Raw genomic sequence first — 18,695 nt, 5'->3', positions numbered from 1 at the left:
ATAAATTGAGATTGGATGGTGGAGTACAGGGAGGGGTCAACCCCCCCCCCCCGGGCACATCCCAACTGTCACAATTCATGGCGGGTAGTGGGTGGCTGGATCTTTGGAGAGTGCGTCATCAAGAGACAAGAGAGTATACTTGCCATTCCTCCACTAAACGCTCCCTGTCTCGCATAGACTACATTTTCGGGTCCAGCAGTCTGGCGGCGTGGGTGGATGATATTAAACATGGAAGTAGGGGGATTTCGGATCATAGCCCAATTATTCTTAAGCTTAAATACGGGCCATCAACTAATAGGATAACATGGAAGCTGAACCCTTTTTGGCTGAAGTTGATAACATCCCCTGACAGAACGATCGATCATTTACGTTGCTTCGTCTCGTCCCACCCTGAACCCCGAAATATTAATATATTTTGGGATGCTCTTAAAGCCTATTTACGGGGTTTGTTTATCCTCTACGATCTCTTACATTAAACGAGTGACATCGGAGGAGGATGGCGAGATTGAGCGACATCTGAAAGATTCGGAGGCAGCCTATATATCTGATCAAACTAATAACAATAGGGTAGAATGGCTGACTGCTCAGAGGTTATATGCTCAATATACTGACACCAAGACGAAACGTAAATTATTTTTTGCCCATCAGTCTTACTTTGAGATGGGGAATCAGGCAAGCAAATTCTTGGCTTATTTAGTACGACAGCATAATGCGACTAACACAATTCTACAGATTCGTGATTCGGGAGGTACTCTGGTTTCCTCAACTGAGGAGATACTGAAATGCTTTTCTGACTATTATGGTTCACTATACAATTCTAAGACTGATGTGGATGGCCCGGAGTGTCTAAATTATTTGTCAGATATAGAGTTTCCTGCGCTGAGTCCTTCCCAACAGGCCTTTATGGATGCTGAGTTTACTCTGGAGGAGGTAGAGGATGCCATAAAAGACATGGCCTCTGGGAAAGCCCCTGGGCCGGATGGATTTCCTGTGGAATTATGTAGGAAATACCAAGATATACTGGCGCCCCTTTTGTTGACAGTGTTTCGTGGGATTTGGGAGGGGGGATACATGCCGGAGTCCTTTTATGAGGCCAATATAATAGTTCTTAAAAAGGAAGGGAAGGACCCTTTAGATTGTGGATCATATAGGCCCATATCACTAGTAAATGTGGATTATAAAATCTTTACAAAAATTTTGGCCAAAAGAGTGAACTCAGTCATACTAGATCTTGTACACTCCGACCAAACTGGTTTTATGCCTGGTAAGAGCACCTCTATTAATATCAGACGGGTCCAGTCAGTGGTTCAATATAGTTTTCTGGTACCAGATAATGAATGGGCATTGGCATCGATGGATGCGGCCAAGGCCTTTGACTCTCTTGAATGGCCTTTTCTCCATGCGTGTTTGCAGAGATATGGATTCGGTGATAGATTCCAAAAATGGGTCAGTGTTTTATACATGAAGCCCAAGGCCCGGGCCATTGTAAATAATTCCATATCTGAATCATTTTCACTGCATAGGGGAACTTGTCAGGGGTGTCCCCTTTCCCCGGCCCTTTTTGCTCTTGCTATTGAGGCCCTGGCAATTCGTATAAGATCTTCCCCTAATATTGCTGGTATAAAATAGCAGGTCGGACTGACACCATAGGCCTATATGCTGACGATATGGTGATATTTATGGACAAAGCGGAGGGGACTCTGACAGGAGTCATCACTACTATAAATAAATTCAGTAAATATTCTGGCCTATATATAAATTGGGAGAAATCCGCTTTGATGCCTCTTTCCCACATTCCAATGCCACGACTTAAGACTCTCTCCTTACTGCCCATTGTAACCAGTTTTAAATATTTGGGTGTTCATGTCTCTCAGGGTAGTAAATTTGATTTGCAACTCAATATACAACCATTGGTGGAGATGGTCAAAGGTAAATTCGCGATCTGGGGTAAACTTCCACTGTCTGCAGCCGGACGTATTAATTTAATTAAAATGTTATTACTCCCCAAGATTAATTTCTTCAACATAGTGCGGTGGTGGTGCCCAAATCCTTTTTTCTAATCTGAATTCCCAAACCACATCCTTTATTTGGGGGAAAGCCAGGCCTAAACTTGAACTAACCACTCTACAGAGGCCCAAGAGGGGAGGAGGGGCAGCGTTACCTGATTTCTTTTTATATTATTTGGCTGGACAGGCCAAGGCCATAAGTACATGGATGCCTCGTGGTCATCTCCCAAACTCTGAGAGTCATCTACTTCATGCTGCACGGATTAGTTGCCCACTGGGTTTTTTGGAAATGAGGAAAATAAATGTCTCGCGACTGTTACCTTTGCTTCGTCTGGCACGATCGATATGGAGACAGATTAAAGGGGTGGTTGGATTTGGGGATACTATAGCTGAAATGCCCCTATGGAATAATGACTACCTCCCGGTGCTACTTGAACATCCATCCGCTGAGTTTTGGGCTCAGTATAGTGTCTCTACGATAGGTGATCTGTATGATCATGGAACTTTGGTGTCCTTTGAGCATTTAATCGCAGTGTCCCGAGATCCCAGTTTTTCCATTATTTACAACTAAGGTCAGCTTTTCAATCGCACATGAGATGTATAGGTATAAATAATGCCATTTCGTCTCTACCCTTGATAGAGATCCTCAAATCACAGGGCCCTCAAGGTCTCATCTCCTCTCTATATACATATATGTTGTCAGTGGGGACAGAATGTGCCTTAGATTCCGTTAAGAGGAAATGGGAAGGGCTCATCCCTGATACACAGGGTGAGGAGTGGGAAGAAATCCTGGAGTCACCAATCTGGGTATCTCCGTCTGCCAACAACAGGATGATACAATTGTATATTATTAATCAATCATGTTTGACTCCAACTCGACTCTTTAAGATGGGCCGGTGCCAGTCATCGGAATGTTTGAGATGTTACTCAATAGATGCAGACTTTATCCATATGATCTGGTGCTGTCCTGTTGTTGTGCAATACTGGGGGGAGGTGACATCATTATTGACATCTTTGGTACAAACCCCTGTTCCCCTTGAGCCATTGATCTGTCTATTTGGAGTGTGGGATGAGGAGGCATGGGGTCATTATGTTGGGATTTTTCTACGGGAGACACTGGTTATGGCACGGAAGGTACTAGCATTACGGTGGATGGGGAATTCACCTCCTTCTCTTGGGTCCTGGATTACTTTGGTAAATTCGATTATCCCATATGAACGTACGCTGTATCAAAACAGAGGGTGCCCGGGTAAAAAGATCTGGGAGAGGTGGAACTCCTCTCACCTCTCTTTGCAGAGCGGAGATCTCGCACAGTAAACAGCTCATTATGTGGAAGTAGGCTGCAGAATAGTTTATGTTTTTTGTAGACGTAGATATAGTTTAGAAGCTAGGCAGGTTTTATTATTGACATAATAACACAATGCTATTGTGACTCAATTGGTATTATGTTTTGCTTTATTTCTATACAACTGATGTACACATTATGCTTCACATTTTCATGTTATCTGAGCATATGTATATTTTGTATTAAGCTGAACATCATATACTAAATGTGTATATTAAATAACTGCTTGTGGTTTAATAAACTAATTTAAAAAAAAAATAATTCTGCAACAAGGGCCTTCTGGTGGTAATGCAACATTTTAGTACACTTGTCTGCCTCTGGAAGAAGAAATTGAAAGCTTTCCTTGTAGCGTGGGTCTAGAAGTGTCACCAACCATTAATGACTGTCAGCCAAAATTTTGACAATACGAGGGTCACTGGAAAGGCAGCGCAAAATAAAGTCAGCCATGCGTGGCAGACTGCTAACAGGCAAAACTTCCATGTCCTCACCAAGAGGACGACTAACCATGCTCTCCTCAGGCCATCCACGCTGAACAGACGGTATGACAGTTGTGCTTGTAGTACCATCTATAGCGCATTAAAGTAGCTCCTGTTCTTCCTCTTCCTTATTGTCAACCAATCGACATTGGGATGACATGAGCCTGGACTGTGTGTAATCACCCTGTATGCTTTAAGAAGAACATCACAGTATTCATACAACAGTGGTACAAGCATTTTTAATTTTCCCATAAACCACCCCCCCTCAACAATGCAAACTCATCCCACCCCCAGCACTTCCCCCTTTTAGACAGCTGGTATTATCCCTTTAACACCACCTGTACACATATAGAATTGCATTATATAAAATCATCTGTTATAGCAGTGTAGACAAACAACCCGCATATACTGTGCATACCTCCGAGACCGTTCATTCACCTCTCCACTCATCCCAATTCCATCCAAGGTGTCCACAATTTGTCATACATCACCATTTTTTTCCCTTTTCTTGTAGACCCCCTTCTCCAGCTTAGGCCTCTTTCACACTTCAGTTTTTTACAATTAGTCACAATCCGCCAGGTTTTGAAAAAAACGGATCCGCAATTTTCTTTTGAGGATCCGGTTTTTTCCCCATTGACTTCCATTATTGGCGGATTGTGACGGATTGCCGTCCGTTGCATCCGTTTTTTTTGCGGATCCGCCAAAAGTTGCTGTCCGTCACCATCTTCAAAGATTTCAAAATTGAGCTTGCAACGTTTTTGTCTCTGGCGGATCCTCCAGACACTGATTTAACCCGAAATTCTTTCTGGGTGCCGGACAAAAAATCTCTATCTCTCTCTCTCTCTCTCTCTCTCTCTCCTTTTCCTGCGATTCCTTTAAAATTCTTCATTTGTCGGATCCGTCCAAACAACGGACGGGTGGCATCCGTTGTCATCGTGTCATCAGTACTACAACGCATCCGTCCTTTTGGCGGATTTTGAATGATGCAAAAAAAAATAAGTGTGAAAGAGGCCTTAAGGACATGCTTTCACATAGGCAAGGTATTCTCCCCTTGAAGGTGGATCCACCTTTATCCAATTCCTCGTTATTACCTTTCGAGCCATATATAGTAATCTAGCAATTGCCACCTTCATTTTTTTTTTACTTTTATCTCCGCCACATATCTCAGCAAGCAAACCACTTGCTTTCTTCGGACCACACACCTATAAGCCACTTCCACATGACTCAGGATCACTAACCAAAAAGCAGCCAATCTTGGACACGTCCACAGCATATGAAATAATTCAGTATTTTCGTTCTTACACCGAAGACACTAAGAGTTAGACCGTAATCCAGCCCTATACATAACTTCCGGAGACCTACAGTCATATGTAAAGTTTGGGCACCCCTATTAATGTTAACCTTTTTTCTTTATAACAATTTTGGTTTTTGCAACAGCTATTTCAGTTTCATATATCTAATAACTGATGGACTCAGTTATATTTCTGGATTCAAATGAGGTTTATTGTACTAACAGAAAATGTGCAATCTGCATTTTAACAAAATTTGACCGGTGCAAAAGTATGGGCACCTCAACATAAAAGTTACATTAATATTTCGTAGATCCTCCTTTTGCAAAAATAACAGCTTCTAGTCGCTTCCTGTAGCTATTAATGAGTTCCTGGATCCTGGATGAAGGTATTTGTGACCTTTCCTGTTTACAAAACAATTCCAGTTCAGTTAAGTTTGATGGTCGCCGAGCATGGACAGCCCGCTTCAAATTATCCCACAGATGTTCAATGATATTCAGGTCTGGGGACTGGGATGGCCATTCCAGAACATTGTAATTGTTCCTCTGCATGAATGCCTGAGTAGATTTGGAGCGGTGTTTTGGATCATTGTCTTGCTGAAATATCCATCCCCTGCGTAACTTCAACTTCGTCACACTATTTGTCAAGAATCTGCTGATACTGAGTTGAATCCATGCGACCCTCGACTTTAACAAGATTCCCGGTGCCAGCATTGGCCACACAGCCCCAAAGCATGATGGAACCTCCACCAAATTTTACTGTGGGTAGCAAGTGTTTTTCTTGGAATACTGTGTATTTTAGCCTCCATGCATAACGCCTTTTTGTATGACCAAACAACTCAATCTTTGTTTCATCAGTCCACAGGACCTTCTTCCAAAATTTAACTGGCTTGTCCAAATGTGCTTTTGCATACCTCAGGCGACTGTTTGTGGCGTGCTTGCAGAAACGGCTTCTTCCGCATCACTCTCCCATACAGCTTCTCCTTGTGCAAAGTGCGCTGTATTGTTGACCAATGCACAGTGACACCATCTGCAGCAAGATGATGCTGCAGGTCTTTGGAGGTGGTCTGTGGATTGTCCTTGACTGTTCTCACCATTCTTCTCTGCCTTTCTGATATTTTTCTTGGCCTGCCACTTCTGGGCTTAACAAGAACTGTACCTGTGTTCTTCCATTTCCTTACTATGTTCCTCACAGTGGAAACTGACAGGTTAAATCTCTGAGACAACTTTTTGTATCCTTCCCCTGAAAAGCTATATTGAATAATCTTTGTTTTCACATCATTTGAGAGTTGTTTTGAGGAGCCCATGATGCCACTCTTCATAGGAGAATCAAATAGGAGAACTACTTGCAAGTGGCCACCTTAAATACCTTTTCTCATGATTTGATACACCTGGCTATGAAGTTCAAAGCTCAATGAGGTTGCAAAACCAATTTAGTGCTTCAGGAAGTCAGTAAAAAGTAGTTAGTAGTGTTCAAATCAAGAAATGATAAGGGTGCCCATACTTTTGCACAGGTCAAATTTTGTTTAAATGCAGATTGCACATTTTCTGTTAGTACAATAAACCTCATTTGAATCCAGAAATATAACTGAGTTCATCAGTTATTAGATATATGAAACTGAAATAGCTGTTGCAAAAACCAAAAATGTTATAAAGAAAAAAGGTTAACATTAATAGGGGTGCCCAAACTTTTACATATGACTGTATATACTCTATGTAAAATATAAAGCTGAGAGAGTCTATACGGCTCACTCAGTGTCAGTTTTGGTATCCACTCCAGAATCTACTCCCACGTTTCATCGTCCAGTGACCCAGCTATCTTTCCCACTTAGCCCTCGCATTGATTGGATATCCAAGTAAATGAGTATTTATTAGGTCTCTATATATAGAGGATATGACCCCCCTCGTAGTCCCCCCCCCCCCCACACACACACACATACTCCAGCACTAGGTCGCTCTGAATTTTAAGGCAATCATCTCTCTTTTGAGCTCTGTACGCATGCCTCATCTGAGCATATTGATATTCCCCGGAGGCCTTAAGACCATATTACGACTGCAGCCTGGAAAAAGATTTCAACTCCCGCTTAATATCTGAAAGACATACCGTATCCCCTGACCAGCCATTCCGACAAACATCCCAACTTCATAAACTCCGGAAGATTGTTATTATGCCATAACGGAGAAAACATAGTTAGACAGGTGACCCCCCGAATTTGTTTGATCCTCCCCCATATTTTATGTATCATAAATAGTGTTGGGTAGATTTTCCCAAGTGCCCCCAGGGACCCATCCTCCAAGCACTGAACCGATGGTCTTCTCTTCGTCAGCCCCTCTATCAAATGCTGTACCATGCTGGAAGTCTCCTCATCCGCCCAACCCCTGAGATGCTGGCACTGTGCCGCAATAAAAAATATTTCAGGGTTAGGCAAAGCCAATCCCCCCTCTTCCTTAGGCCGCTGAAGTGTCTCCAACCTAATACGGGATGCTGCTTCCCCCATACCAAACTCCTAAATAAAGAGTTGATCTGTTTAAATTTCCCACGGGGTATCCAAATACGTGCATTGTGAAATACATATAGTATCTTAGGCATCAGAATCATTTTGATGAGATTGACTTGTCCAACCACTGACAAGTGTAGCTTAGTCCAGGCCCCCACCTTCGCCTTAAGAACCCCCAGTACAGGAGTCAGATTCTTATGCAGATAATCTGTAACCGGCATAGAGACCCATATCCCTAAGTATTTAAATTGATCTGCCACTTTAAGTCTGCCCCCGCCTATGGCGTCCCTCATCTCATCCACTACATCATCAACCTTAAACAGAATAGATTTATTCCAGTTTATCACCAGCCCCGACAAGGATGCAAATTCCTCAATAAGCCACATGGCATTCCCATAGAAGTGTGTGGATCACCCAAGAACAATAGTATATCGTCTGCATAGAGCGCTCTCATTTCCTCTATTGACCCATACCTGAACCCAGACACCCCGGTAGACTGTTGAATCTTTGCGGCCAGCGGTTCCACCGCCAAAGCAAACAAAAGAGGAGAGAGTGGACACCCCTGTCTCGTCCCTCTGTGCAACTTTATAGTTTGGGATAGCTCCCCATTCACCCTGATTTTTGCTAACGGTTGCACATACAGCAGTTGAATCCATGACAGAAATTGCGGACCAAAGCCAAAACAGCGCAGAACCTTCCACAAATATCCCCATTCCACGCTATCAAAAGCCTTGTTAGCATCTAAGAATGCAATAACCCCCTGACCGCAGTTGTCGGCCCGCAGCTGCATATTCATAAAAAGCCTTCTCAGGTTAATAGACGTAGATTTGTCGGGCATAAAGCCGGACTGATCCGGATGTATCAACTTCGAGACAACACCCGTCACCCGGTTCGCTAATACCTTGGCCAGAAGGTTAACATCCGTTGTGAGCAAAGAGATTGGGCGATATGACTCAGGCTGCTGTAGATCTTTATCCTCTTTCAGTATTACCACTATTATGGCTTCTCTCATTGAAGCTGGCAAAGTCCCTCTACACTTAGCATCCTCCAATACCACTCTCAGTCTGGGCACTAACCCTTCCTCCATACCTTTATAAATTTTAGCTGGTAACCCGTCTACTCCTGGCGCCTTCCCCCTTGACATTGACCATAGTGCCCAGCTCAGCTCCTCGTCCGTGATAGGTGCCTCCAAGCTTTCCCTGTCAGCATCTCCCAGTTTAGGCAGCCCACCCCCTCCAAGAATGCCACAGTGTCTTCCACCGATGCTCCCACCTGAGAGGAGTATAAATCCGCATAAAAGTCCGTGAAGACCTCTAAAATGTCAGGGGTCTCTGACACCTTTGTGCCATTTCCTGAAACCAATTAATGCACAAATGAGGTACCCCTCTGGGCAGAAGCAATCAGCGACAGCATGTGGCCCACCTTCTCCCCTTCCTGGTAATAAGCCAGTTGCTGAAACTCTGTTTTCCTCTCCGCCCTTTCCAAAAGAGTTTTATCCATATAATGCTGAGCTTCCTTTAACCGTTTCCCGGCCTCTTGGGTACCAAGTAAAGCCATCTCATTTTCCACTGCTCTCAGCCTTTCCGCCACTACTTTCTCTGCCTGTTTTGCCTGCCTCTTCTGTATGCTTCCTTGTTCCATCTCATCGTGCACAGCCTGCAATGCCACCTCTTTGATTATGAACAGAGAGCGTTTCAGAAGACAGAGAAGCGGGATGGCGACGCTAGTTATGGCGTCATCGCCGCTCACCATCTTGGTGGACTCCTCAAAGTTTTGTAGGATGGTACATATGTCTGACATCCATGTCCACTCCTGAGGTCTTATGTGTGGAGTCTGAACTGAATACTGACAGCCTTGTTGATGCTAGTACAACAACTCACAAATCCTTTCCAACATGTGCAGTGTAGAGTTCCAACGTGTGGGGACGTCACACACCAGTCGGTGAACTGGAATCTGCAAACGCTGCTGGAGCACGGCAAGGGCGGCGGAAGCTGGAGCTGATTTTCTAAAATGGGCACTCAGGCGGCGTACTCTGACAAGCAGATCCGCCAGCTCCGGGTAGCTTTTGAGAAACCAATGAACAACAAGGTTAAGCACATGCACCAGGCATAGTTCGTGTGTGAGCTAGCCTCAGAGCCGCCACCAGGTTCCGGCCATTGTCACACATGACCATGCCTGGCTGTAGGTTCAGCTGTGTCAGCCACACATCTGCCTGCCCTTTCAGAGCTGTCCACAACTCTTAAGCATTGTGCGGTTTATCACCTAAGCATATTAGCTTCATTGCAGCCTGTTGATGTTTGGCTGAGGAAGTGCTGCAGTGCTTCCAGGTTGTGACTGATGTGGTCGTTTCTGAGATGGAGGCAGAAGAGGAGGAGGAGATGCAGGAACTGCAGCCTGTGAGGGCAACCCCGATTGACGTAGGACCCGCAATCCTCAGCATTGGGAGGACGTGTTCCATCCCCAGATCCCTCTAGGTCCCGGCTTCCACCATGTTAACCCAATGTGATGTCAGAGAGATGTAGCATCCCCTGCCCACAAGCATGTGTCCAAGTGTCCGTGGTTAGGTGGACTTTACCAGTAATAGCATTGTTCATCACACGGGTAATGTTGTGGGACACGTGCTTGTGTAATGCTGAGACGGCACACCGGGAGAAATAGTGGCGGCTGGGGACCGAGTACCTTGGGACGGCTGCCGCCATCAGGTTGCGGAAAGCTTCCTTATCCATGAGCCTAAAAGGCAACATTTTGATCGCAAGCAGACGAGAAATGTGTGAATTTAGTACTGAGGCCTGTGGGGCGTTGGCTGCGTATTTATGCTTGCGTTCCAATGACTGGGGTATGGACAACTGAAGGCTGCGCTGGGACAAGGACGTGGACATGCTTGATGATGGTGGTACAGGTGCAGGGCAGGAACCATCTTTGCATGCAACGTGGAGAGGGGATTGGCTTGCACGCACAACAGTGGAAGAAGCAGTGTTTTCACCCACAGACACTGTTCCTGGAGCCTGGTGTTCGGCCCACAAAGTTGGGTGCTTCGTTGCCATGTGCCTGATCATGCTTGTGGTGGTCAGGCTGTTAGTTTTGCTACCCCTGCTGATACGGGCATGGCAAGTGGTGCAAATGGCCTGTTTGTGGTCATCGGCAGTCTCTAAAAAACAGCCAGACTCGGGAAGACCTAACTGTTGTACTGCCAACTTCAGTCGTGTTGGTGTTACGAGGAACGGTTGCCCGCCTTCTGTCTGCGGACACCACACTGCTTCTTACTACCTCTTGGGGTACGCCTCCCTCACCCTGTGTGCTGCTGTCCTCGCTCTGCATGTCCTCCTGCCAAGTTGGGTCAGTTACTATATCATCCACCACCTCAACTACCACTTCCGCTCCCTGGTCCTCCTCCTGACTTTCTGGCAATTGTCTCATCATCATCCACCTGTGGTGACATGTTTCCACCATCACCTTCGTGTGAATGTGGCTGCTCAAATATTTGGGCATCGCTACATGCGATCTCATCTTGCCCCGCTTCAGGTGGACCGGGCGAGAGGCCCGAATCTATAAATGGAAAAGTGAACAGCTCTTCGGAGTGTCCAAGTGTGGGATCAGTTGTCTCCAGGCACTTGGCATGGCGGGAGGAATGTGGATCAGGGTGAGGAATATGCGGTCCACACTCATAGCTACTTAGACTTGACCGTGTCTAAGACAGGGTGGTGGTGGAAAATTGACTGGAGGCTATCCAACCAACAACCTTTTGACACTGCTCTGGTTTCAATATTGCTATTCTGTGGTCCTATGAATTCAGACAGGAAGTTCATGCGAGAAGATGCGGATGTTTGTAGTGGCCCAATTTCAGCTTGCCCACGACTTCGGCTTCTGCATGCATCATCACGTCCACTTCCCCGTCCCTTGCCCATTTTAAATGGACAATGATATTTTCCACGTTCACTACAAGTGGCTGAATTGGGAGCGAACTTTTATGTGATCCGTGTGTGGGAAAACCACACATTAAAATATGTGGACTGTAGGTTCAAAATGTATTTTTTGTTATCAAACTGGTGTCAATAACTAGGGGTAAGACACAGCAAATACAGTGAAATGGAGGCCTGAAATGCAACAATTTGTAGCCCACAGATAGATCAGACGTCTGACGGAGATATCACACTGTTCAATATGTGGCCTTAGATACCACATTGTTCAATGTACAGCCTGTATTTTTTTATTTTTTACCCCAAAATAATCTATAGAACTAGGGTAAGTAAGACACAGCAGAAAAAGGTGAATGTGGGCCTGAAATGCCACAATTTGTAGCCCACCGATAGATCAGGCGTCTGATGGAGACACCACACTGTTCAATATGTAGCATGCATTTTTTTTATTTTTTACCCCAAAATAGTCTATAGAACTAGGGTAAGACACAGCAAAAAAGGTACCGTATATACGCCGAGATTCTCAGACCATTTTTTTGGGCTGAAAATCCCCCTCTCGGCTTATACACGAGTCATATATCTGGGGGTCGGTGAGGGGGCGGAGGTGTCAGAGCTCATACTGACACCCCCCCCCCCCCCCCCGGCGCGGTCTCTGCAGCCCCCCCGCTTCTCCCACAGTCTCCCTTCCTTCAGCGGTTACATGGTACTGCTCATTAAACTCATGAATATGCGCATGAGGTGCAGATCTTAAATTGTGCTAAAAATTCTGACAATTTCCCCCCGACATTATTGTAGTTAATTAGTTTGAGCCAAAATGGGTCATGTTTCCACCTCAAAGGCTGCCTAGTCCGCATTGGGTCCACTTGTACCTGAAATAGAATGATCCAATAAGGACCTAGGGGATTAATCAATGTGAAATATAGAGAAGGCTATAAGGGAGTGACCCAGCACCAATGGGTTTGACCCAGCAAATCTATACGTGAATGGGCACAGGAGAAAACCCTTTGATCAGGAGCTCTCTCCCTCCAAATATGTATCAGGCCCAGCTCATTGACCAGGCGACCAAAAGTATAAATAGTATCCTCCCCGGCCAGTGACTTATCCTCCAAGGGGTTACAAGTGTTATTAAAGTTACCAATAATAATAAGAGGCATATCTGGCCAATCTGCTAGTGTCACTAGTATTTTCTTGGGTGGAATATGAGTAAAGAGAGTGGACATATACCATGACAGTAATGCATTCTAAATAGGACAATGTGCAGCAGACCCCAACAAACCTGCCCTCCTCATTTGTAAATGAGCCTATACATTAGAAGGGACTACTCTTCTGTACTAGAAGGCTGACTCCTTGGGCATGCTGAGACTACACAGAATGAAGGCTAAATCCCATCCAGGATCTATGTGGCAGGCTAATGAAATCATTGGTCGAGTGTGTTTCTGGCAGACCTATGATAGCCGGGTTAATCTTTGTAATGCGCTCAACAGAGTGCTTCTTTAAAGGATTTGGGATCCTTGGACTTTCAGATGCCCTTTAAGATATTTTTTTGAATGATTGTTTTGCTGTGATGATCATTTGAAAGCTTCCTCTATATGCTGAAAGTTGACTTGGGTCCATTTTTTTCCCTAGGAATATGTACCAGTAAAGAAATATGATGATGACAACATTACGGAACCTTTATCTCCTGCACATGAGAAAGAGAATGATGAGAAGATCCTAGACCTCACCAAAAAAATATTTGAGCTGCTGACTGCAGAGGTAACATTATATAGTTACCCCAGGGATGACCTGAACAATTGCCCTTGTTTCCTCCTCTTACTGAGTTCCTGTGCTCTCAGCAGCATTGGCACTTGCACAGTAGTAGCCAAGCAGTAAGCTGGGTTACCAAACTCTGATCTCTGTAGTCAAATGCTGTTTCAGTGCTAATGAAAGGACCTGTCGAGAGATACAAAAAGAACAGTGTAGAATAGTTGGTTAGGAGAACGGAGGTAGTCGTTAGGTAAGTACTCACCTTATGCAACCATGAGGCAATACTAAAAGTGTTGGTAACAACATAGCTGCTGCTGTCCTCAGTAACTAGCTTGAAGACAATAAGTTAAGCAGTTGGTGAATTTGTTAAAAACCAAAGTAAGAGTAGTAAAGATGGAGGCGCCTATAGACACGGCAGCAGCCGGCGGGAGCAGTGAGAACATCCTGTATGATCTGCTGATAAATACGGAGTGGCCCCTGGAACCCAATGTGCAGTCCAGCTAAATTTTGCCTTCCATCCGGCCTCATCCGTCTGGTCAACAAGCAAATCAACTGGCATCTAATGCTGACGAGTAACGGAAAGTTGTTGGCCCAGGTTCAGGACGAGTGCATTGAGATCAGGTGCGTCTTATGGTCCTGCGTGACTTATAGTCCCAAAATACGGGACCACCTCACATTTGAAATGAGTTTTGAGGGTCAATATAACAGAAAAATACCCAAAAGTGACACCATTGGCCATCTTGAGGCTGTGTGCTGCGGTGCGCTGGGTCACTGCAGGCCGGGACAGTGAGACCGGCTATTCAGAAGGACCCTGCAGGAACCCCCCCCCCAAAAAGTCACCCTGGGCACTGAGGAGAAGAAGCTGTTACATTAAGAAGATAAAGGTCAAAGGAGGACACTTCAGAGAGGCAATAGACAACCTACTAATCTATTTAGACACAATCCTTGACCATTCTTAGAACTCTTGAATTCTCCTACATACTTTTTCTGAACTCTGCTATATTTTTCTATCAAGCCAGGAGGGCCTGGGACATCCTTTAAGCACGACACAATTTACAAGGGGGGGGGGGGGGGGGGGGAGTGGCTGAACCCTATTGCCACCTCCTGCTTGATGTATATATCTCTCCTAAATAGGGGACTTCTGGTGGGTTTCCGGAAGCAGGACACCCTGTGTGACCTTTTAATGTAGCCTCTACATAGTCTGGTCTGTTGAACACTGCTACTATTATTATTATTTATTATAGCGCCATTTATTCCATGGCGCTTAACATGTGAGGCGGGGTATACATAATACATACAAGTACAGTGATCTTAAACAATACAAGTCACGACTGGTACAGGATGAGAGAGGACCCTGCCCGCGAGGGCTCACAATCTACAAGGGATGGGTGAGGATACAGTAGGCGAGGGTAGAGCTGGTCGTGCAGCGGTTTGGTGGATCAGTGGTTACTGTAGGCTTGTCGGAAGAGGTAGGTATTCAGGTTCTTTTTGAAGGTTTCCATGGTAGGCGAGAGTCTGATATGTTGTGGTAGAGAGTTCCAGAGGAGGGGTGATGCACGGGAGAAATCTTGTATGCGATTGTGGGAAGAGGAGATAAGAGGGGAGTACAGGAGGAGATCTTGTGAGGATCGAAGGTTTCGTGCAAGTAGGTACCGGGAAACGAGGTCACAGATGTATGGAGGACTCAAGTTGTGGATGGCTTTGTATGTCATGGTTAGGGTTTTAAACTGGAGTCTTTGGGTAATGGGGAGCCAGTGCAGGGATTGACAGAGGGGAGAGGCCGGGGAATAGCGGGGGGACAGGTGGATTATTCGGGCAGCAGAGTTTAGAATAGATTGGGGGGGTGCGAGAGTGTTAGAGGGGAGGCCACAGAGCAGGAGGTTGCAGTAGTCCAGGCGGGAGATGAGGGCATAGACTAGGGTTTTTGCAGATTCTTGGTTGAGGAATGTACGGATCCGTGAAATATTTTTGAGTTGAAATCGGCAGGAAGTGGAAAGGGCTTGGATATGTGGTTTGAAAGAGAGAGCAGTGTCAAGGATAACCCCGAGGCAGCAAGCTTGTGGGACTGGAGATAGTGGGCAGCCATTTACTTTAATGGATAGGTCCGTTGGGGGGGTCACGTGAGATGGGGGAAAGATGATTAATTCTGTTTTGTCCATATTAAGTTTTAGAAATCTAGTGGAGAAGAAGGATGAAATAGGAGGCAGACAATGAGGGGTTCTGTTTAGTAGGGAGGTGATATCTGGTCCATAGACGTAGATCTGTGTGTCATCAGCATAGAGTAGAAGTGATACTGAAAGCCATGAGATTCTATGAGCTGTCCGAGGCTGAAGGTGTAAATGGAGAAGAGCAGAAACCCTAAAACTGAACCTTGCGGGACTCCGACAGATAGGGGGGGCGCGGTGAGCAGGTGGTGTGCGAGTGGGAGACGCTCAATGTCCGGTCTGTTAGGTATGATGCAATCCAAGATAAAGCCAAGTCTGTGATACCAAGAGATGAGAGGGGCTGTAGTAAAAGGGAATAGTCCACTGTGTCATAGGCAGAGGACAGGTCCAGGAGGAGGAGGACAGAGCAGTGTCACTTGGCCTTGGCGGCTAGTATGTCATTGGTGACCTTAGTTAGGGCAGTTTCAGTGGAGTGGTGTGGCCGGAAGCTTGATTGTAATCGGTCAAGGAGGGAGCAAGAAGAAAGGTGGGAGGACAGTTCAAGATGGACGTGTTGTTCCAGTAGTTTTGAGGCATAGGGGAGAAGTGATATAGGGCGATAGCTAGATACAGAGGATGAGTCAAGAGAGGGCTTTTTGAGGATAGGTGTGATTGAGAGGCAAGTTTAAAGCTTGAGGGGAAAACACCAGTTGTTAGTGATAGGTTGAAGAGGTGGGTTGGGATGAAGACTGTGGTGAGGTTTGGGATGAAGTGGGATGGGATCGGGTCAAGTGCACAGGTAGTGAGATGTGTTCTTGAGAGTAGAGTGGAGAGTCGATCTTCTACTATAAGCGGGGAACCCCACTGACTGTGTACGAGATTTTCCCTTACAGAGCCGTTGTCTTTCAGAAGCTATAACTTCTTTTCTTTTCGGAGTCCCTGTGTGTGACTCACACGACATCCTTGAGGAGGAGCTTGTAGACTACACTGTGGCGCCGGAGAGGATTTTTTTCTGACGACCCCTTCAGCCGGCCATAACAGTGATATTGAGCTTGAAGCCAACTACACCACCCACCGGATACACAACCCTCTTGATTACCATCTCTGGATATATCTAATGAAGGCGTGGCACCGCTAGTCTGCTTATCCCCCCACCCCACCTCCCAAGAGTATGCTACTGTGTAATTGGACCACAGAAGATTTCCTACTCTCCACCCCACTGCGACTTGTAATCTCCAAATTTGGTGGCCCTCTCTGCCGCCTACTGATCGATTGCCTCCCCTGCACTGTCATTCAATGATCTCTCCAGGCTCAGAGCGGTCCCTGACCAATCCTGGCGGTGATTTCCTGTGACGTCACTTTCCTTCTTTTCCACTCTTTTTTTCACATTCCTTGTCATCCGGCTCTGCCTAATCCAGCTGTCAATCAACAAGACATCGGCAGTGACTGTTTAAAGAACAGAATAGTGTGGGAGGAAGCTGGGGGTGCTTGGAAGATACCCCCACAAACGCTGGGAGAACATACTCACTCTTTGAAGAGTGCAGCAGCCAAGGTAAACCCTACGGCATCCTCCTTGGTGGATTGGAGGCAAATGGCAAACCTAACATCTGAAATTACAAATGCCCATGAACCGTGGTCTGATGGCGACCTGAGAGGAAGCGTCACTCTGCTCTCCTCATCTCCCTGACCCTCCTGCCTGCGATAAAACTGCCATCCTGACTGACTCTCTCACTTCAGGAATCCGCTGCAGCAGTTCTGGAGTGGTATACTGTCATCCTGACTGAATCTCTCACTGAGCAGCATTTCAGGAATCCGCTGCAGCAGTTCTGGAGTGGTATACTGCCATCCTGACTGACTCTCACTTCAGGAATCCGCTGCAGCAGTTCTGGAGTGGTGTACTGCCATCCTGACTGACTCTCTCACTTCAGGAATCCGCTGCAGCAGTTCTGAAGTGGTGTACTGCCATCCTGACTGACTCTCTCACTTCAGGAATCCGCTGCAGCAGTTCTGGAGTGGTGTACTGCCATCCTGACTGACTCTCTCACTGGAGCATCACTTCAGCAGTTCTGGAGTGGTATACTGCCATCCTGACTGAATCTCTCACTTCAGGTTTCCGCTGCAGCAGTTCTTTAGTGGTGCTTAGTCACAGATCAGTGTTTTTGTGCTGCGGCCCACCCGGCCCTGGCTGCTGAGCTGTGTGGATTCTGCTCATCAGCTGTGACGCAGATTTTCTTGCCACCTGGTGAATGATTGAATCGTGGAAGAGAATGGTGAGGGTGAAGTCTAGGGTGCTGTGGTGAATTGGCGTCAGGAATCCACTGGGTGTAGTGACTTCATTAATGCTTCTCATGTGGAGCCCAGCATAAAGTAGCACCTGGTACTTCTGATGCATATTGCACAGTGGTTCAGCAGTGCAGGGACAGCTTCCTGCTTCAGCAGTGTTCCTGACCCGTGACTGCAGATTGTACAGCTTTGTACAGTGGAAAAGGCCTCCCTGGCTGTCCTGAGTTTATTCACTTTCTCAGATGCCATTTTCTCAGTGCTTTATTTTCACTGCCACCTGCTGATATTTAACAGTGTCACAGCCTATATATTAGACTTAAAGGGTTTTCCCATCTCCAAGATCCTATCCCCAATATGTAGTAGGTGTAATAATAATATTAGCAAATACCTTCAATTAGAAATGTAGCATAGTTCTTCTGGCTCACTATGTCTCTTTCCTCATGTGCAGGCATTGCAGGACCTTGGGTATCCATGGTTACGACCACTAGCAACTATCTACCTTGCTGTCACTATATCAGTGGTTGTAACCATGGTTACCTAAGGTCCTGCAATGCCTGCACATGAGGAAAGAGACATAGGGAATCAGGAAAACTATGCTACATTTCTAATTGGAGGCATTTGCTAATATTATTATTACACCTGCTACATATTGGGATGGGATCTTGGAGATGGGAATACCCCTTTGATCTACTCATTGGAAACTAAGACTGTTTCCTGATTAACATTTTACAACTGTTAACGTATTCCTGAAGTTAGTCTCTGCTTTTGTCAGTTGAATCTGGGAGACAGCTTACATTGCTAAGGCAAATAGAAAAAACTAAGGGGAAGTCCTCCGAATTTGAAGCCTTGTTCTTCAGATATTGATTCTAATGCTGGGATTTCCCCTGAACAAGTGACTATTCCAGCTGATAACTCCTCAGCTTCAATTGGAGCAATACTTCAGGATCCCGGGTGCATTGCAAGGCTCCACACCGGACCTCTCTCTGCCTGTG

At 45.8% G+C, this 18,695-nt stretch overlaps 1 protein-coding gene across 3 annotated transcripts in view; it reads left to right on the top strand.

Moving 5' to 3' along the window:
- The window catches only part of LOC141074258 (uncharacterized), a 114,843-nt gene that overhangs the window by 38,985 nt on the left and 57,163 nt on the right, over nucleotides 1-18,695 (top strand). For 2 of the 3 annotated variants that reach the window (XM_073561878.1, XM_073561879.1), the window contains exon 3: nucleotides 13,157-13,285. The exons of the other annotated variant lie outside the window; for it this stretch is intronic. In XM_073561878.1, coding sequence (XP_073417979.1) covers nucleotides 13,157-13,285 — 129 coding nt within the window. The remainder of the gene's footprint in view (nucleotides 1-13,156; nucleotides 13,286-18,695) is intronic. 3 annotated transcript variants of the gene reach the window in all.

This window comes from Dendrobates tinctorius, unplaced genomic scaffold, assembly GCF_039654945.1.
Source record: "Dendrobates tinctorius isolate UK_male_01 unplaced genomic scaffold, ASM3965494v1 ptg000331l, whole genome shotgun sequence".
Lineage (NCBI taxonomy): Eukaryota > Metazoa > Chordata > Amphibia > Anura > Dendrobatidae > Dendrobates > Dendrobates tinctorius.
Note: the sequence above shows the minus strand (reverse complement) of the source record. Positions and strands in the feature narration are given on the sequence as shown.